Source organism: Nelumbo lutea, chromosome 1 (genome assembly GCF_056320005.1).
Source record: "Nelumbo lutea isolate HS-2025 chromosome 1, American lotus-T2T, whole genome shotgun sequence".
Taxonomy (NCBI): domain Eukaryota; kingdom Viridiplantae; phylum Streptophyta; class Magnoliopsida; order Proteales; family Nelumbonaceae; genus Nelumbo; species Nelumbo lutea.
Window position 1 is genome coordinate 117027818 of NC_142684.1, and position 16327 is coordinate 117044144.

The window sequence follows — 16327 nt, forward strand, 5'->3', positions numbered from 1 at the left end:
CATTTTTCAAAAGGAAGGGAGGTCTTCTAGTTGACTGATCTGATGCAAGGGTGGCTCCTGTTTCTATACCTAAGTTGCAATCATCGATCGTCATCTACTTGTGAGGTCTTCATCTCACTCCATTACAGCCCGTCACTTCTATGTTCTCATTGGTTTCTCATGGAGCACTCCACACCTTTGTGGTCAGGTTCACGGCCAGTTCTCTCCGCAATCTCATGTTCGAGTCTTTCTTATTCCACCACTGAAAGTAGAAAAACATCTTAATTTGATGCTTTGTACCAACAAGAGACAATAAAAGGGTACATCTGGGATTTAAAAAAAATAAAATCTAATAGGCTTTAGGGTAAGTAAAAAAAAACACCAAAAACCAAAACGATCAAAATCAAACCAAAAAATCGGTTAATTGATCCAATCGATTCGGTTTCAGTTAAGTGTTTTTAAAAAATTGAAGGTATACCGATTTGGTTTTGGTTAACCAATGTAGAAAATAGATGGTTAATTGAACCAACCGATATACATATTTTATATATTTTATATATATTTATGTATATTATAAATTAATAAATATGCATTATATATAAATATATAATTATAATATATGATATGTGATTTATTATTTAAAATATAATATTTTATTTATTTATAATTTGTATTATATATTTATATATATATATATTTATAATATATATATATATATTTATAATATATTATAAAAATTAAAAAAACGAAAAACCAACAAATCGAACCGATGATTAACCGGACTGGTCAACTGATTAATTGAGTAGCTTCAATTCAATTTTAATTATCGATTTTCCAAAAACCGATAATACCAGTTCAGTTTCAAAAAAAGCCTCGCGGTTCAATTAATCGAACTGTAAGCACCCCTAATAGATATGTGAAACAGTCATGAATGTTTCCTTGACACATGGCTTATTTGTGTCACATGGGACACAAATAAGTAAGTTTTAAAAGTTAAGGGTACATATTAATAATTTCATAAATATATAGGCTGTATATAAGTAATTAACCCTTAAATAAATGGATCCAAATTTGTTTCTCACATCAATCTGGGATAATTTTTGAAATTGAACTGGTTTTTGGAAAACCGGTAACTGAAGCCGGTCGGTTAACCAATTGACTGATTCAGTTAACAATCGATTTTTTGGTTTTTTATTATTTTCAATATTTATTATAGAAAAATATATAAATATATAAAAAATACTAGAAATATATATAATATATATTTATTAATTTATATTGTATAAAAAATATAAAATAATATATATATATATATATATATATATATATATATATATATATATATCTCGATTAACTACCGATTTTTTATTTTGGTTAACCGATACCTCCAACTTTTTTTTATATACTGAACCGAAATTGAAGTAGCCGATTTGGTTAACTGAATATTTGATTCAGTTTCGATCGGTTTGATTTTTTGACTTTTTTTTTCTCACCCAACAATTCAACAAACATACAAGTCAGCCGCATCAGATGTTCCCGATTTACACCCCACAAGGGGATGTCCCACAACGCTCCACAGCACATCCCCTGTGTATTGAAAACATTTCTTAATAATAGTATCATAACCGATAATGTCATCATCGAAAATATTCTCAATATACGGCAGTGATGTGCTGTGAGGCGGCCCATTGTGGGGCTCCACAATTACAACTACTTGGTGTGAGAAGCGTTTTGTGGAGAGTATGTTCAAATTCCCGATGATTTTATAGGTAGAAATAGTAGTTTATATTTATCAGCTCAAAAGCAATGGGCACGCGACATGCTGGGAACCGATTTCTTTGTAAAATCTGAAAATCAGATGGTAAAAAGTAATTGAGAGGCATGATTAATTTCGAAGGGGGTGGATTGATGGCCATCTGAATTCTGAAGTACTGATTGCACGGTGGAGCTCTCGGATAAGCTGAATTTGATGGCTGCGGTACATGTAATTCGTAATTGGCGGGTAAAAGTTTGCCCCGCCGTTAACGGTCGGAATGATTTCACGGGAATGCCAACACAACGCGCATTAAACGGTGAATGTTCAAATTTCAAAACACGTGGGCTTTTTATTTGACTATGTTATTCCCCTCTTCGTCGCGCTGTGCGTTAATGACAACGGAACAGCTATTGGATCGGAATCTTTGATAAAAAAATTCTAATCCAACAATTCTGGACGGGTGATCCTAATTCGTAAACAATAGGTTTAGCGTGCTCCATACTCCCTCAGATCAGTCGTTCAAGTTTCAACTGCACATTCCCCTTCGACCTTCTCCCTGCAAAGTGCAAACATGATCCCGTATGTTGCGGATAATTTCTAGTCTTTCAGCCATCGGAGACCGTCTGATCTCTCTCTCGATCGGATGGACCATCAAAATACCAAACATACCCACGACGGTGTTACTATATATCTCGACATGCCACTCCATTTTCTATTTTGCATCTCCCAGGGGCCAGGAGTCAGGCTTCAAGTTCCGCTTGGACCGGAGATTTCCGAGTAAACTCGGTTTGCGAAATGAGCGGAAGAAGAAGAAGAAGAAGAAGGTGAGTTAAAAAAAAAAAATGCATGAACTATATATAATTATAATTATAATATAGAAAAACCAGAAAGACATATCAGAATATTTGGTCGTACGAATTTGAACGAGCTAGTGGCTAGTGGAAGGAACTAGTTGAGTATCTGGTCATCGGGGATTTACAGAACAAAGACTCCCAGATCTCAGAGAAGGCGTCGACGATGACATCGTGGTGTTGTCGCGAGTTCAGAGATAAGAAACACTGCAACAGCTGCTCCAAATCCTTCGCTTCGAACATATGTTTCTCTACTATCATTTCCAGCATTGAATTCTTGAAATCCTGGTAGGGGTCCTCCGACTTCTTCACCACCGCAAAACTCTCCCTCACTTTCCCATCCATAACACACGGTATCATTCTCCGGAACACCGACAATCTCGCCACTTCTGTTTCCGGTGAACCACACTCTGTCGTCGTCTTTCCAGATGCAAATCCTCCGTTACTCCTGGAAACCTGGCGTTTCAACTTTTTCACGTTCTTCTGCTTGTTCTTCTTATGACCCCTTAAACCTTTCATAACGCTGGGTGATTCGCGTATTGTTTCCAGACGTGGGTTGAAGTCTGAAAAAGAATCCGTGGACAAACTTCTAGAAGAACAAACTAGGGTTTCGGTTTCTTCATCGTCGACCTCTTCGCCTCCATCGCTGCTGAACCAGCCGCTATCGGTGGAGGACGTACTGATACGAACCCTGGGCTTCGATTTCTTACTCGTTTGTTTCTTCTTCTTTATCGTCATCTTCACTTCCGTCATTGGTGGTTGATGTCCCTCGGAGTCCCCGGGTAGCGAAGAGTTGTAAATTTTACGACGAGGACTCTCTTCGTTCACTCTCGCAACAACATGCCACTTATCTTCCTTCTTCCATTTGTACTCTGGCATGTCACCGGAGGATTTTCCATGCCGTCCGCCACTACCGCCGGATATCGGACGGCAGCCACAGGTGACGGATGCCATTGCGCACGACACGTGGCGCTTCAGAAAAGAATAATGATTCCTGAAGGTCGGCGGTGGTGGAAAGTGCGGGCAAGCTGCATTCGCTAGGAAATCGATGTCGATGGCCTTGGGGTTCACCGGAGAGAGTCCGGAAGCCACAGGATGCGGATTCTCCGGCAGGGTGGAAGGGTCTTTGGAACGGCAGGAGTGGAAGGTCGGAAAGAATCGGTAAATTCGAAGCTTCAAATGTTCCGCCATCGCCGTACTCGTTCTTCCGCTAGCTTTCAATCCAAGTGTATAGAACCTGTGGAAGAAGAGAACTTAAATAAATATATATATATAGTGCTTAATTAAATGCCAATATGTTGTTATAATTAAATCAACAAAATTTCGATCGTCATCATCATCATCATCAACATCTACTGGGTAAAGATCTAAAAACGAATGGCGGAGCGGGAATCGTGATGAGTTGTGAGAAGAGGTGGGTCCGTGCGCAGAGCGGGAGCGAAGCCTGCCGAAGAAGGCGGTCGGGTGTGGGTAGGCTGTCGAGTGTCGAGGGAAAACATGAGTAAGGTCGTCCTTAGTTGGTCAGTGGAGACTGGAGAGTCTGTCACTCTAAATGGGTGAAGTGAATTGGATTTTTTTGAAACTTTTCAAAACTTCGAAGCCCAACTTCGTTTGGGCTTGGGCCTAGAACGAAGTCATTTTGATGCAAAGTTTTGCGCATCTCGATAAACAGGAAATAATGATGAACAAGGCAAAGCCAGTCACGTTAAAGTGTACGTGGTTGTTGGGTACGCGTATGTCTCAGAAGCATAAAGTATGGTACATAGAGGATGCGCTAGTCTGGGTGTGGGCTTGGGCCTAAACTCAATTTTCACAATTTGAGTCCACTGCTAATGTTGTTGAAGTGTCTAAACTTTACACGTGGCATGATCGATAATCTTATATTGTCCACTTGTTTGGGCTTCATCATTGACGAGGGACCAACCTATTTATATAGTTGTTTGGGCTGGGCTAGGCTTAGCTTGGACTCTATTAGAGTATTAGGCAGCGCTAAAAATGCTTAACGTTAACGGATTTTTAAGTCTTAATTAATTAATGTGAAGAAATTTTCGAATGAATAGAGCCGCCTACCAAGTTCGAGAGAGAGCAACTGAGCAGAGCAGTGAAATGAAGAGATTATCGAGGTGTATCAAGCCGTACGCTGACGGATTCTTTTGTTTAGAAATTAGAATAAATAAAGTACAACTCATTATTAAAACTATTTTTATTTAATTTAATTTTACGAGGCCTCGGTCAGTCGATCACGTCGGATGCGACAAACCGGTATCTGACTTTGGCTTACGTAGACGGTAAACATGTCCATGTCATCATCCACGTGGAAAACAAGACAGTAACTAACAGACAAATAATTGTATGTTCTTTCCACGTCATCACTGGCTTCGTTCCGTCGGTGGCCCACTCGCCCCAAAAATCTGACTCAGAACATTTGGATTCATTTCTTTTTTTCTCCTCCTTCGGCTCTTATTCAAAGGAGGAAGTTGGATGGAGGCCCTCTAGTGCAATTATGCAACTCGACAAGGTCCGAGTCCGGGTCCAGGTTCTGGAATTGAACAAACGATCTAAGCCTAAGAGATGGTACATAATATAGGCTAGCCAGCAAGAATCAAAGTGCGAAAGTAGTCTTCCAGCTGTGAAAGGATTCCGACAATTACTAGTGCTGCCACTGTTGCTATATTAGTTTGATCTTATATGTATCCACCTACGATTTAAGCGATTGATTGGTCGGGCCAGATTAGGGTGTCAATGGGTCGGGTTCGATATGAGTTTGCCTCAATCTTAAAAATATTTTTTAAGATTATTAAAAACGTATTTTTATTAATAAAAATGACCCAGCCGGTGGGTGAAATCTCCAGAACCGGTCCACTCCACAATGAAAGGTGGTGAGAACATGCAATACAATACTATCAAGAACAAAAGGAGGAATGAAGCTGTCTTTATATCAAGGGATGGATCGGACGAAGAAAAGGAGAGACCAACGACCAAAGTGCTAAGTGCTTCCACCCCACTACATGTGGGGAGAGGGGATACAAGGGAACAGAATGATTTTCCTTCTTTTCTATGCTCGTCCAGGGAAAGGTACCACCCCACCCCACCCACAAACGAGAAAAGGTAGAAGTAAAGGAAATTGCCCGGGCGAACCCAACCGAACCCGCGTGTCCTTCAGATTGTCCTACAGAGAGATGATCACGATGATGGGACAAACAATGTTATTACGACTTATAAGTGCTTGAATCTCTTATGTGGGAGCAAGAACTAGCTGAACGAGATAGTTGTTCAGGGGCTGTAGAATTAATGATAATGTTTCATGCCAATGATAAAATACATTTGACCGATACCTTTCATAATATGGCCTATAAATTTATTACTATGAGAAATATTATCATTAGTGCTATAGCCTGCTGAACAGCCATCGTATTAATTTTCATTCAGTTAATCTGAATTAGTTTTCATTCTAGTCAAGTTTTAAGTGGTATGTTGAGCTTAATGAGCATGTTAAGCCAAATTCAATCTGTTATTTGGTGATCATTTGGGAGGGTTTGAAGCACAGTGGTTGCCTTTTAAGTAGTTCTAAGGTGGGTTCCATAAAGACAACTTATGAGCTAATGTTTGGTAAAAAAAATGCAGATAGTCCAAAATATGTTGTCAGTTGTCAGTCAGTCATCTGAGGCCCCGTTTGATTCACAGGAATAGGGTTCTGGAATTGGAATCGGAAAGGATTATTCTAATTCTAATTGTTTAGTTGGGCGGAATCGAAATCCCATTCCATTCCTGTTAGAATAGCATTTTCCAATATGAGGAAATGGTCATTCCTTACTCCTTTGGAAATAAAATCTCATTCTTGCTTATTTCAATTCTCATTCCTATTCATGTCTAAACCAAACAGATTATGAAAAGTGATACTGTCGGATCTGATTCCAAAAGACTTTAATTCTGATTTCAGCTATAAACCAAATGGACCATAAATTCTGAAAGGCTGTCTATTTCAGCCCCTTTAAACATATGATTATTTAAACAAGATTAATCTCAACTATTAAGGACATCTATGTAATTATATATTAACTCTAATTGATGCTGAGTGGCATGGTAGAGAGACTGAAATTTTGAATCTGTCGTTAGACATGAGGCCAAACGAACATGCAGCACTAGATGGTAAAGAACTAAAGATATTTAGCTAACCGTGGTCCCTAGTTAGTTTGGCATTTTAGGAAACAATTTGCCAAATATTGTTCGGTAGTAATGAATTATGATCCTTAACCACACACAAAAAAAAAAAATTGTCAAGTCCGTGATGGCCTTGTAACGAATGATAACCTATTAGGACAGCTATGAATATAAAGTGAGATTGAATGGTTGTTTTCACGCCTAAGGTGGGGGCATGTACATTTCTCTATTTGTTGTGATTTACTGGCACACAGCTCTTAATTCATAATAGATATATGTGGTTTCAATTCACGACGGGTAGAGAGTGGGTAGGAAAAGTGAGTAAAAAATCCCGAATGCTCCTCATAGAGTGTTCTTCACACCAATCTCATGGCACGTTTAAGTCACATTACGAATATCTTCCATACTATTGTTGAAAGAATGGTAGGATCCATCTAATGGACGCCATAAAGGTTGCGGAATGGGGTGGGCGAATTTCAAAAAATTTTTTACCTTCTCCCAACTGGGAATCATATTCCCTAAATTTAGAATACAATATTCAAGGATCCTACTTGAAACATAATCAAACCAGATCTGTACCAAAAGACAAATGGGAGGAATATACCTGATCCGGAGAAGCACTATCTCCCAAAGTTGGTGTTCACGCCCAAAGAATGCTCCAAGATCCGTTCCTGCTGAAGATGACACAGCTGTGGATGGAACAGAACCAGCAGGGTGCGTCATACACACTGGATCCTTCGCAAGTATCCTCTGGAAGCACTAAACATTGAATCTATTTCAGTCTTTCTTGCAAGACTGATGTCAAGAACAGATTTCTTGACTTTCTTTTTCTGCAAAGATCTAATCTTGAAAAAACAAATGGCGGCGGCAGGAGGAGAACTCCAAAGGCGAAAAAGCTGAACTGCTTCTTCCTTCTTTTTCTGGAGTATGAGATCTGATCTCAATTCCCAGGAACCTTTCTTGCGATTTCTCTTGGTTCGAAATCTGTTGTATTTCTCTCCTTTTTTGGTTAGGGTTTCTCCTCCTTTCTTCTTGATTAAGAATCCTCCTAATTAGGAGTTATCCCAATCCAAATCAGTATTTGGATAGGGGATAATCTTAATCCTATCTGCAGATAAAGTTAGCTTACTCCTGATCTTATCAGGAGGTTACCAGATTCAAATCTAATTTGAATTTGGTCTCCAAGAGTGGATAAGGCTAAAGGCTCAATCCTTTTACTAACATTAATCTCAGATTCGCTCCAAGGATGGGTGATAATATCAGCCCACCTCGAAATGGGCTTCTGGCCCATTAAGTGTTCAGTGTCTAATTACTTTTCAATCTGCTGCCCAGTTGGGCTTTTTTGTATGGCGTGGGACCCAAGCATTGATCTACACACCAGCCACATGGGTTCGGCCCAGCCTTTAATACAAGGCCCAGCCGAATTCACTGAAAAACTCAATGAACCCCTTGAGTCCATCATATGGACCCTATGGGCCCAACACTTACATTAAGTGGTCCCTGGGCCAAGCCATCTTATAAAAACCCAGGGACTGTGGGCAGGTGCAAGATTAGCCCATCAGGTATTATCCTAAATGGTCTTACACTTAACCTCTCAGCCCTTAATGATCAAACATTGCCCGACCAGAGAGGACCTCTCCCTCGGCTGCAAGGAACAGTGCCGCACTCTCCTCTCACATGGATCCCGGGAATTAAAAACATTTGCAAACAATTTGAAACCGTACATATATATATAAATATATTAATTTTGCAAAACAAAATTCCAACGATTGAAATCAACTGCCGGCAGTTTGGTTTCCATCAGAGAGAGTGCATTCCCAATCATTACCCTTTGTCCGACAAAGTGGCTGATTCTGTCACTATGATCACCCACTCAGATGAATTCTCAAACTGCCCCAACATACCCAGGTTTTGATCCCCGCTAAGGATCTCACTGATTGGCATATCAAAGGCAGCCTGATCCAACACCTAGTGAAGTGTCATAATCGAGTCTAGGGGTCAGGTGTAACTTTCCAGTTTTGCCCATCTATCTCCAAGGTCTAGGGCAATACTGGAAATCTGGTCCGATTCAAGGATTTAAGTAATCCCATACTGCATGTGCCTCGGGTCTTACCCTAGTGGCTGAGACAGGCCATCCCAACACTTGGTGGCACATCAGTATCAGCCTTGGCAGGATAAATCTCCCCAGACTTATCCAACGGCTGTGAACATTTAAAACTAACACGAGTCTCTATAAATGTCCAGTTTTAGGGTTTTACACAGAATTAAACCAAACAACATGAATCAAACATGCACTTTATTTATTTCCACTAAATAACAAAAGTACATCAAATCAGATTGAAGCTAAGGGCATACAAAAACTGTCTAACAATTGTATATTATCTTTTTATGGGGAGGTGTTTCCAATGCATGGTGAGATAGAATGTGAGGATTGAGTGCTTAGGTTCAATTTGTGGCAGGTGTCCTATCAAACATCAACGTATGCAAATACAAACACGCATTAGACCATACATGCAATAAAGCACTTGCCATGGATCTAATGAAAGTGCAGGTAAAGGATGGCATTTCTCAAAATACCTAAAAAGCCTATATGATTGTCCAAATCATTGGTTGTAAAATAAGTTCCCTAAGAAGCTATGGCTATGTTTGATTCACTACTGTAGGCCTCGTTGTTTCAATTCTTATTAATGTTGGGCAAGAATGGACAAGAATGATGAAATTATTTGCATTTAATATGCTATGGTCACTGATGAAATTGTTGGACATTATTTTTAATTTTACACTTTTTTAAATTTGATTACCATTTTGAAGTTTTAAGCTCTTATCTTCATTTGAACAACTACCTACTCAATTTAACAAACTAATTTCCTTTTAATTAGCTCTAAATAAGTGATCTTCCTTTTAAATTTTGTCTATGCAAGCAAATGCAAAAGCTTTTTCTACTTTCTTGTCCTTATTTCTTTTTTTATGTTCTGAGTTTCAGTGTTTGTTGATGTGGAGCCAACATTGGTGATTTGTGTTTTGTTGGTGTGGGTCTTGCATGTTATATGCTAATGTGTATTGTAGGTATACATGTGTTATAATTTAGGTTGATGAAAAATGAATAAAAATGAAATTTCCAGCTAAATAGGTTCAAAATTTCTCTTCATTATTGCCACAAAAAATCGTTTTGGAAAAAAATGTTTAGTTCGTAGCTATATTATCTCATTCTGATAATTTTTACCTATTTTCATCTATTCTGATATTTTATTATTAAAAATAATGAACAAGAATGAGAATTTAACAAGCCTCAAGACACTGAATTTCCTATTTTGCTTTCATTTTGTTTGAAACCGGCATCATAAATTGACATAAGTTGAGGGGATAACCCATTTAAGTTGCATTATTTGTTATTCCTACACTTCACACTTTTTCTTCCCTTTATTATTCCATTATGTTGATTTCACGTTGCTTTCCTAATTATATTACTCTGGATCATTCACTTAATGCTAGTAATCTATTTTTGGCTGTTCCTTGACATTTACCTTGACCAACTTAAATTGAACTTTCAAAAGAGCACAATTAGGAATGACAACGGGGCGGGGACGGAGAGTCACCGACTCCTCATTTCGTTCCTATCCCTGTCCCTACCTCTGCCCTCACCAGTGGTGACAAAATTATCCTCATCTCTGTCTCCACAGGGATCTCCCCATGATTTTTTATAATATCAATCATTTTATTTTTATTTTTATTTAAAAATTAAAAATAAAATAATTAAATTTTATAATATTATTAAAAAAAATTCAAATATAATCAATCATATTTTTTAAAATATTAATATACATACATACATAGATGTATGTGTACACAAATACATATATATTAACAGGGATCTCTATGAGGCAAAGATCAGAATCCCTGTGGGGCGTGGGAAATGCTCTCCCATCCCTGTCAATAAAGATGGGAATTTCTTCATTCCCATTCCTATGAAAAAAAGTCATCTCCATGATAGGCTGGATCACACGGAGATGGGAAAATGGAGAAAATTGTAAAGGCTGTTATGATGACCACGAGTAAAAGTTAAAAAAGATGAATTTCTTTTTATAATTCACCGCAATCATAATGTTAAACTAGAGGGCCAATAGTACTTGAATTGGGCATCACAGGGGGCTATTATTCGCAATTTTCAAGTAGTAGGTGGCTGGACCTAGCCCAGCCCATATGTGTCGTCGATGGAAATCATAATTTGGATGCAGCCTGTTGAGCTCTAAGTCAAACCCAACTTACAGGTAAACAGACTGACGGACCAACTGACTAATAAATTGGAATAATAAGGTAATATTTATCAAAATTTACGGGTGGGTTTTAATTGATCAAAACTCTTCCCATATAATATATTTTTCACATCATAGACTTTCCTTATTTCTTGAACCTATTTTCAAACTACCCATTCCCACCTTAACCTCATAATAGAAAAAAAAAATGTACCTTTAAGAAATATAGATGAGGATATCTTTGTCCGTATAATACCCAAGAAGGTGACATGTAAGTGTTAAATGAACTTTATGAAAAATTTAAATGTCATGTAAACATTTTTTGTCAAGAAAAAAAAATTATTTGAGGTCATTTTGATATAGGGGTTGTGGATAAAAAAGAAAATGTTAATAGAGGGGTGGAACAAGTAACTCATTACCAAACTATAAGGGATCAGTAAGTTAAAAAGTAATTCACCAATAATAGATCTATTTTATTTTGCATACATTTGTTAAGTTTTCAAATAAATTAATAAGAAAGGTTTGCTGATCAAGTCAAATATGAAATCTCCTTAGACAATCCAACCTGTTTTTTGCTTAGTACATTAATCCTACTCAGTTTGCTTATGAGTTATGACTATTGGTAAACACAGTGGATTTAATATATGCAGACGAATCTCATAAATACAAGTTCTTAATACCTATATGCATATCTCCTTTCCTAAAGTACCATGGACTAGATGATTAACATCTCTGTTAACAATGTAAAAGCAAAACAGCTTTTGAGGTAGAGGGCTTTCATTAAAATAGCTACTTTTGTACCTCAAAGAAATGAGACAAAGTTTGTTCAGAATGTATTGTCTTGCAATTGTTCTCTTGCATGATGATGGGGCTTCCATACTTAGCTCGGGTCTAATGTTTTATTTTTATTTTCTCGTGTCTTGTTTAGTATGTCTGAAACCTTTTTACTACCTCGTAGACTTCTTTATATATTAATTAATAAAATTCCATGGCCAAAGAAAACTTTTGTTCAGAATGTCTATGTTGTCCTTGTGAAGGGAAACTGATTCAATCTATTGCAAGAAAACACTCACAAGAATTTCTTTTTTTTTTGTTTTTGAATTTTGAGAGGGGGAAGATTGGTCAATAGGATTTTGGTTCCCATAGATCAAGAAATTTTATTTTATGGGTAAGTGATACCTGTCTCATAGGTGGATAAATAACTTTCTCACCTAAAGAGAAAGTTGCCTTATTTACCTAAGAAATTAAAGAACTTGAATAAGTACACTTACCCGTGTAAGTATTTCACAGATAAATAATTTATCGAAAAGTGAACAGGGCCTCCAGGTTTTCCGGTTGTGCTACCATCACACTTCAACATTTTTTTCATACTCATGAAGAAACTGCTAAAAATATATTTTTAGGTTGGTTATAGTAGGATAGCTAGGGAAGAAAGTGGAGGGATTTGAATGGGAAAAAGGTGAAGCTCTAATGGTGTTATAGTATAGAAAGAAAACAGTTGCTTATGTTTTAGTAGTACAAAGTGGAATTTGGAATAGCGCATGTCAAGAAAAGATGTATATCTGGGAAGCATGGTTTTTAAAACCGCACTGGACCGGACAGTCAGACCAGAAAAACTGAGAACTGGTCCGTTTTTCCTCAAACTCATTTTTTCTCCAAAAATCATTGATTTTGATCAATAAACCACTGAACCAGCCGGTTAATTGTTCAAACTGTTTGAATGATTTTGACCAGAAGGTTAGACTGCTACATTTCACAACATAAATGCAAAATTGGTAAGGAAAAGAAATAAGTTGCCTCCTTTTTCATATTTTTATCCGTTCTCATCCTTTTACTTTCTTCAGATTTTCAGAATTAATTTTACAGGTCAAGAACCCTTACAAAATCCTATTGTACCTTCACCGCTCAATTTCTGGAAACCATTTCAATGAAAAACCCTTTTGTACGCCTCTTCTCAACTTGCAAAGTTCATCTCAACAAAAGTTAAAGCGATATAACCACTTAATGTTGAGCTTAAAATAATTAGATCATGCTTAGTTCATAGTTGATCTTGGTTATCTTTCTATGTAATTTGATTTTTGTCTATCTTGTACCTTGCCCAGCATCATCACCTTGTTTTCTGTGGTTATCTTTCTATGTAATTTGATTTTTTATCTTGTACTTTCAGAAGGAAATGCATTCTTCCTTGTTGTTTATATGCTTCAATGTAAGAATCTATGGGCTAACATTGTTAACCCATCCTGCTTGGTTGCGATTAAAGTTCTAGGCCTAGGATTAGACTTTTTGTCTCAGCTTTGTAGGCCCGACACAATCCACAGGGAAGATAGGGTTCTCAGCCCAGGCCTATGTAGGGTTGAGTTTGGGTAACTTGCAAATGATTCATGCATTGGAGATCTAGAAATCCAATCCTTTTCAATTAAAGCATGATGTTTAAGTTTTTAACAAGATTTTTAAAATCGGACCGGACATGAACTGTTCTGGGACCGGTTTCCAGGTCGAATGGTCTGATTGTTCAGTTTGAACGAACAGCCCGTTATGGTTTAAAACAAATATCAGCCAAAAACTATTATTTAGGTCAACAGTTTGACCACCCAGGTCAGCTGATCACTGATCAAATCAATGATTTTTTTTTACCAAAAATGATTTTAGAATGAAACAGAACTGGTTACCTGACCAGTTCCCAGTTTTTTCGACCCAACTGTCCGGTCTAATCCGATTTTGTAAATCATGAATTTTAATAGAAAAGTGTAAGGTATTGACCGGTGTTACTTTCTAATTTTAACTGGTAAATTTATTAGGTATTTAGATATATAGGCCTCATAGTTCAATGATGCATGAGTGGAAGTTTTTTAAATGAGTTGGCTATTTCTTAGGACTATATTCAGCCCACCCCTCGTAAGACCCACAAATAACTAGGACCAACATTGGTTAATGGCCTTCTTTTGCTATTTCTGACTTGAGGGAAATCAATTTCTTAGTAATCTTCAGTTAAGCCAGAAACGATTCTCCATCTCATGCCTGCTTTGTGCTAAATGGTGATTGATATATATTGAAGAACGTTGACAATTTGATTAATTTGTTATCATACATGAAGAAGAAGAAATTGAATGCTAGAATATCATTATAGAAAACTAGAACTGTAAGGACACTTCAGTAGTCTCTCCTTTGGTCGACTTTGCACAATTTTAATTTTCTTGGTTCAAGATATCTTCCTTGAAAGTTCATATGCATATATGATGTTGGATGAGCTTTGGCTGATCGTTTAGTTCATGTTTAACACTGAACTATTGAGTAGCTTGTTTACTGGGGTTAAAATGAGTGTTTCCAGAAAATTAATGAAGACAGGTCTGATGTAGTTGAATCTCAACCTTAATTTATTTGCCTTAACATAAGAGCAGAGCTGTCTAGCTAGCTGCAGAGGCACAATACTTATTGGAAAATTCCAGTTCAAGGTTGCTAAGGTTTATCATATTAAGTAAATTAATGAACTAATTAGTTACAATTTTGAGTCCATTATTTTTTTAGGGTAAAATACAAAAACCTCCCCTTTAGTTTAATTTCAACAAACAGCCCTCCTAAACTTTTGAGAAATTTGGCAAAAACCTCCCTTCCATCACTTGTTTTAGACAGAAAACGTTAGATTGATGCACCAATTCTTTTAAATACCCATTCTACCATTTTATAAATTATTTTATATACAAAATTACTGAAATAATCCCATTTTTTATTTGAAAAAAATCTCCTTTTAAGAATCATCTTCTAATGTTTTTGTCGAATTAAAACATGGTTATTCGGTGATTTTGTATGTAAAATAATTTATAAGGGTAGAATGGGTATTTGGAAGAAATTGCTATATCAGTCTAACGTTTTCCGTTTGGAAAGGTGATGGAAGGGAGGTTTTTGTCGAATTTATCAAAAGTTTAGGGGAGGTATTTGTTAAAATGAAACTAAAGAGGAGGCTTTTATATTTTACCCTAGATTATAAGAAGACTGGCCTTCAAGATTTTGTGGTTTATTCTGTTAAATAGAAATGGGGTAACTTTTTAAAGTACTAATCCTGCTCCCTACACTGACCCTACAAACAAGGTACAAATAAGATCGAGGACCCCAGGCAAGCTTTCCTCAACTTACTCCCCAATTGTAATGAAAAGAAGTGCTTGTTTGGGAGGGTTTTTCGAACACGGTTTTTGGAGCTCTGATCAGTTGCACCCCATAGGAATGCTAGAAGTTGTATTTGGTAAAAATCTGGAAAATTAATATGTTTTTTTCAACGTCCAAACCACTAGTCAAATATGGGCTTTTCAAACCCAAACCACTACTCTGAATAGTTTCTCCATAAGACTGGTGCTCAATCATTACAGCTCAATTAACACAATGCATCCCAAACGAAGAAACCCTCCCAGATGAATTCACATCTCCCGATTATCATCGGTTCTGGTACCATCATCAGGAGATGTGCCCAATACACAGCGAGGATGTGCTGTGGGGCGGAGATGTGGTCTCCTCCCAGATGGGCTCAGAGTAAACTTTTTTAAAGCTAATAATCAAGGTTTTGCTGCCATTATTAGAAGTCAGAACCGATGATTACTTTAATCGTTTAGTTCTTTTGTTCAGGTTATGTTTTCTTTCTTTTTTTAGTCTTCGTTTGGTCAACAATGCAAATAAAGTGTGAATGCAAATATGCAAATATGCAAAGTGTAAAATGGTTCATGTAAATGTAAAGTTGGGTTAGTTTTGCATTGGCAGATTTATCTTCTTACAAAACAAACTTTTAGTTGTACTGGATACAAACATGAATTCCAATAAAATATTTCCCTTCTTTTTTAATAAAAGCCCACATTGAATGCAAATTTACTTCTTTTTTATCAATGTATATTTGCATCTCATTTTGAATGTAAATATTCATTGGAAAATATGTTTTCTGTCATTTGTCAATGCATAATTGTATTCTTGTCAAACAATGGAAAACTGAACTAGAATACATATTTACCCTGAACCGGGGTTTACAATCCATTTGCATCGTTCCCAAACAGAACCTTAGGGTAAATTGCTGATACCTCTCATGAAGTTTCTGACCGTTGTTGAAACCTCCTCTGAAGTTTGATAATTGCAATCACCTCCCAAGAACTTTTTCATACATTGCAAGCATGGTTTTCAAAACCGGACCAGAAAAACTGGGAACCGGTCAGGTGACCGGTTCCGTTTTTCCCCAAAACCGGATTTTGCCAAAAAACGTTGATTTTGTTAGAAAACCATTGACATGGGCACTTGAACCGTTCAACGGTTTTGACTGTTTTTTATTTTTCTTAATTTTTAATTTTTTTTGT

At 37.0% G+C, this 16327-nt stretch overlaps 1 protein-coding gene across 1 annotated transcript; it reads right to left on the reverse strand.

Annotated features, from left to right (window-relative positions):
* Positions 1-2571: 2571 nt before the first annotated feature.
* LOC148876996 (transcription repressor OFP7-like) lies at positions 2572-4070 on the reverse strand. Its single transcript, XM_088947582.1, has one exon. It carries the CDS (start codon positions 3775-3777, stop codon positions 2671-2673), a length of 1107 nt encoding a protein of 368 aa, XP_088803708.1. The 5' UTR covers positions 3778-4070; the 3' UTR covers positions 2572-2670.
* Positions 4071-16327: the final 12257 nt, after the last annotated feature.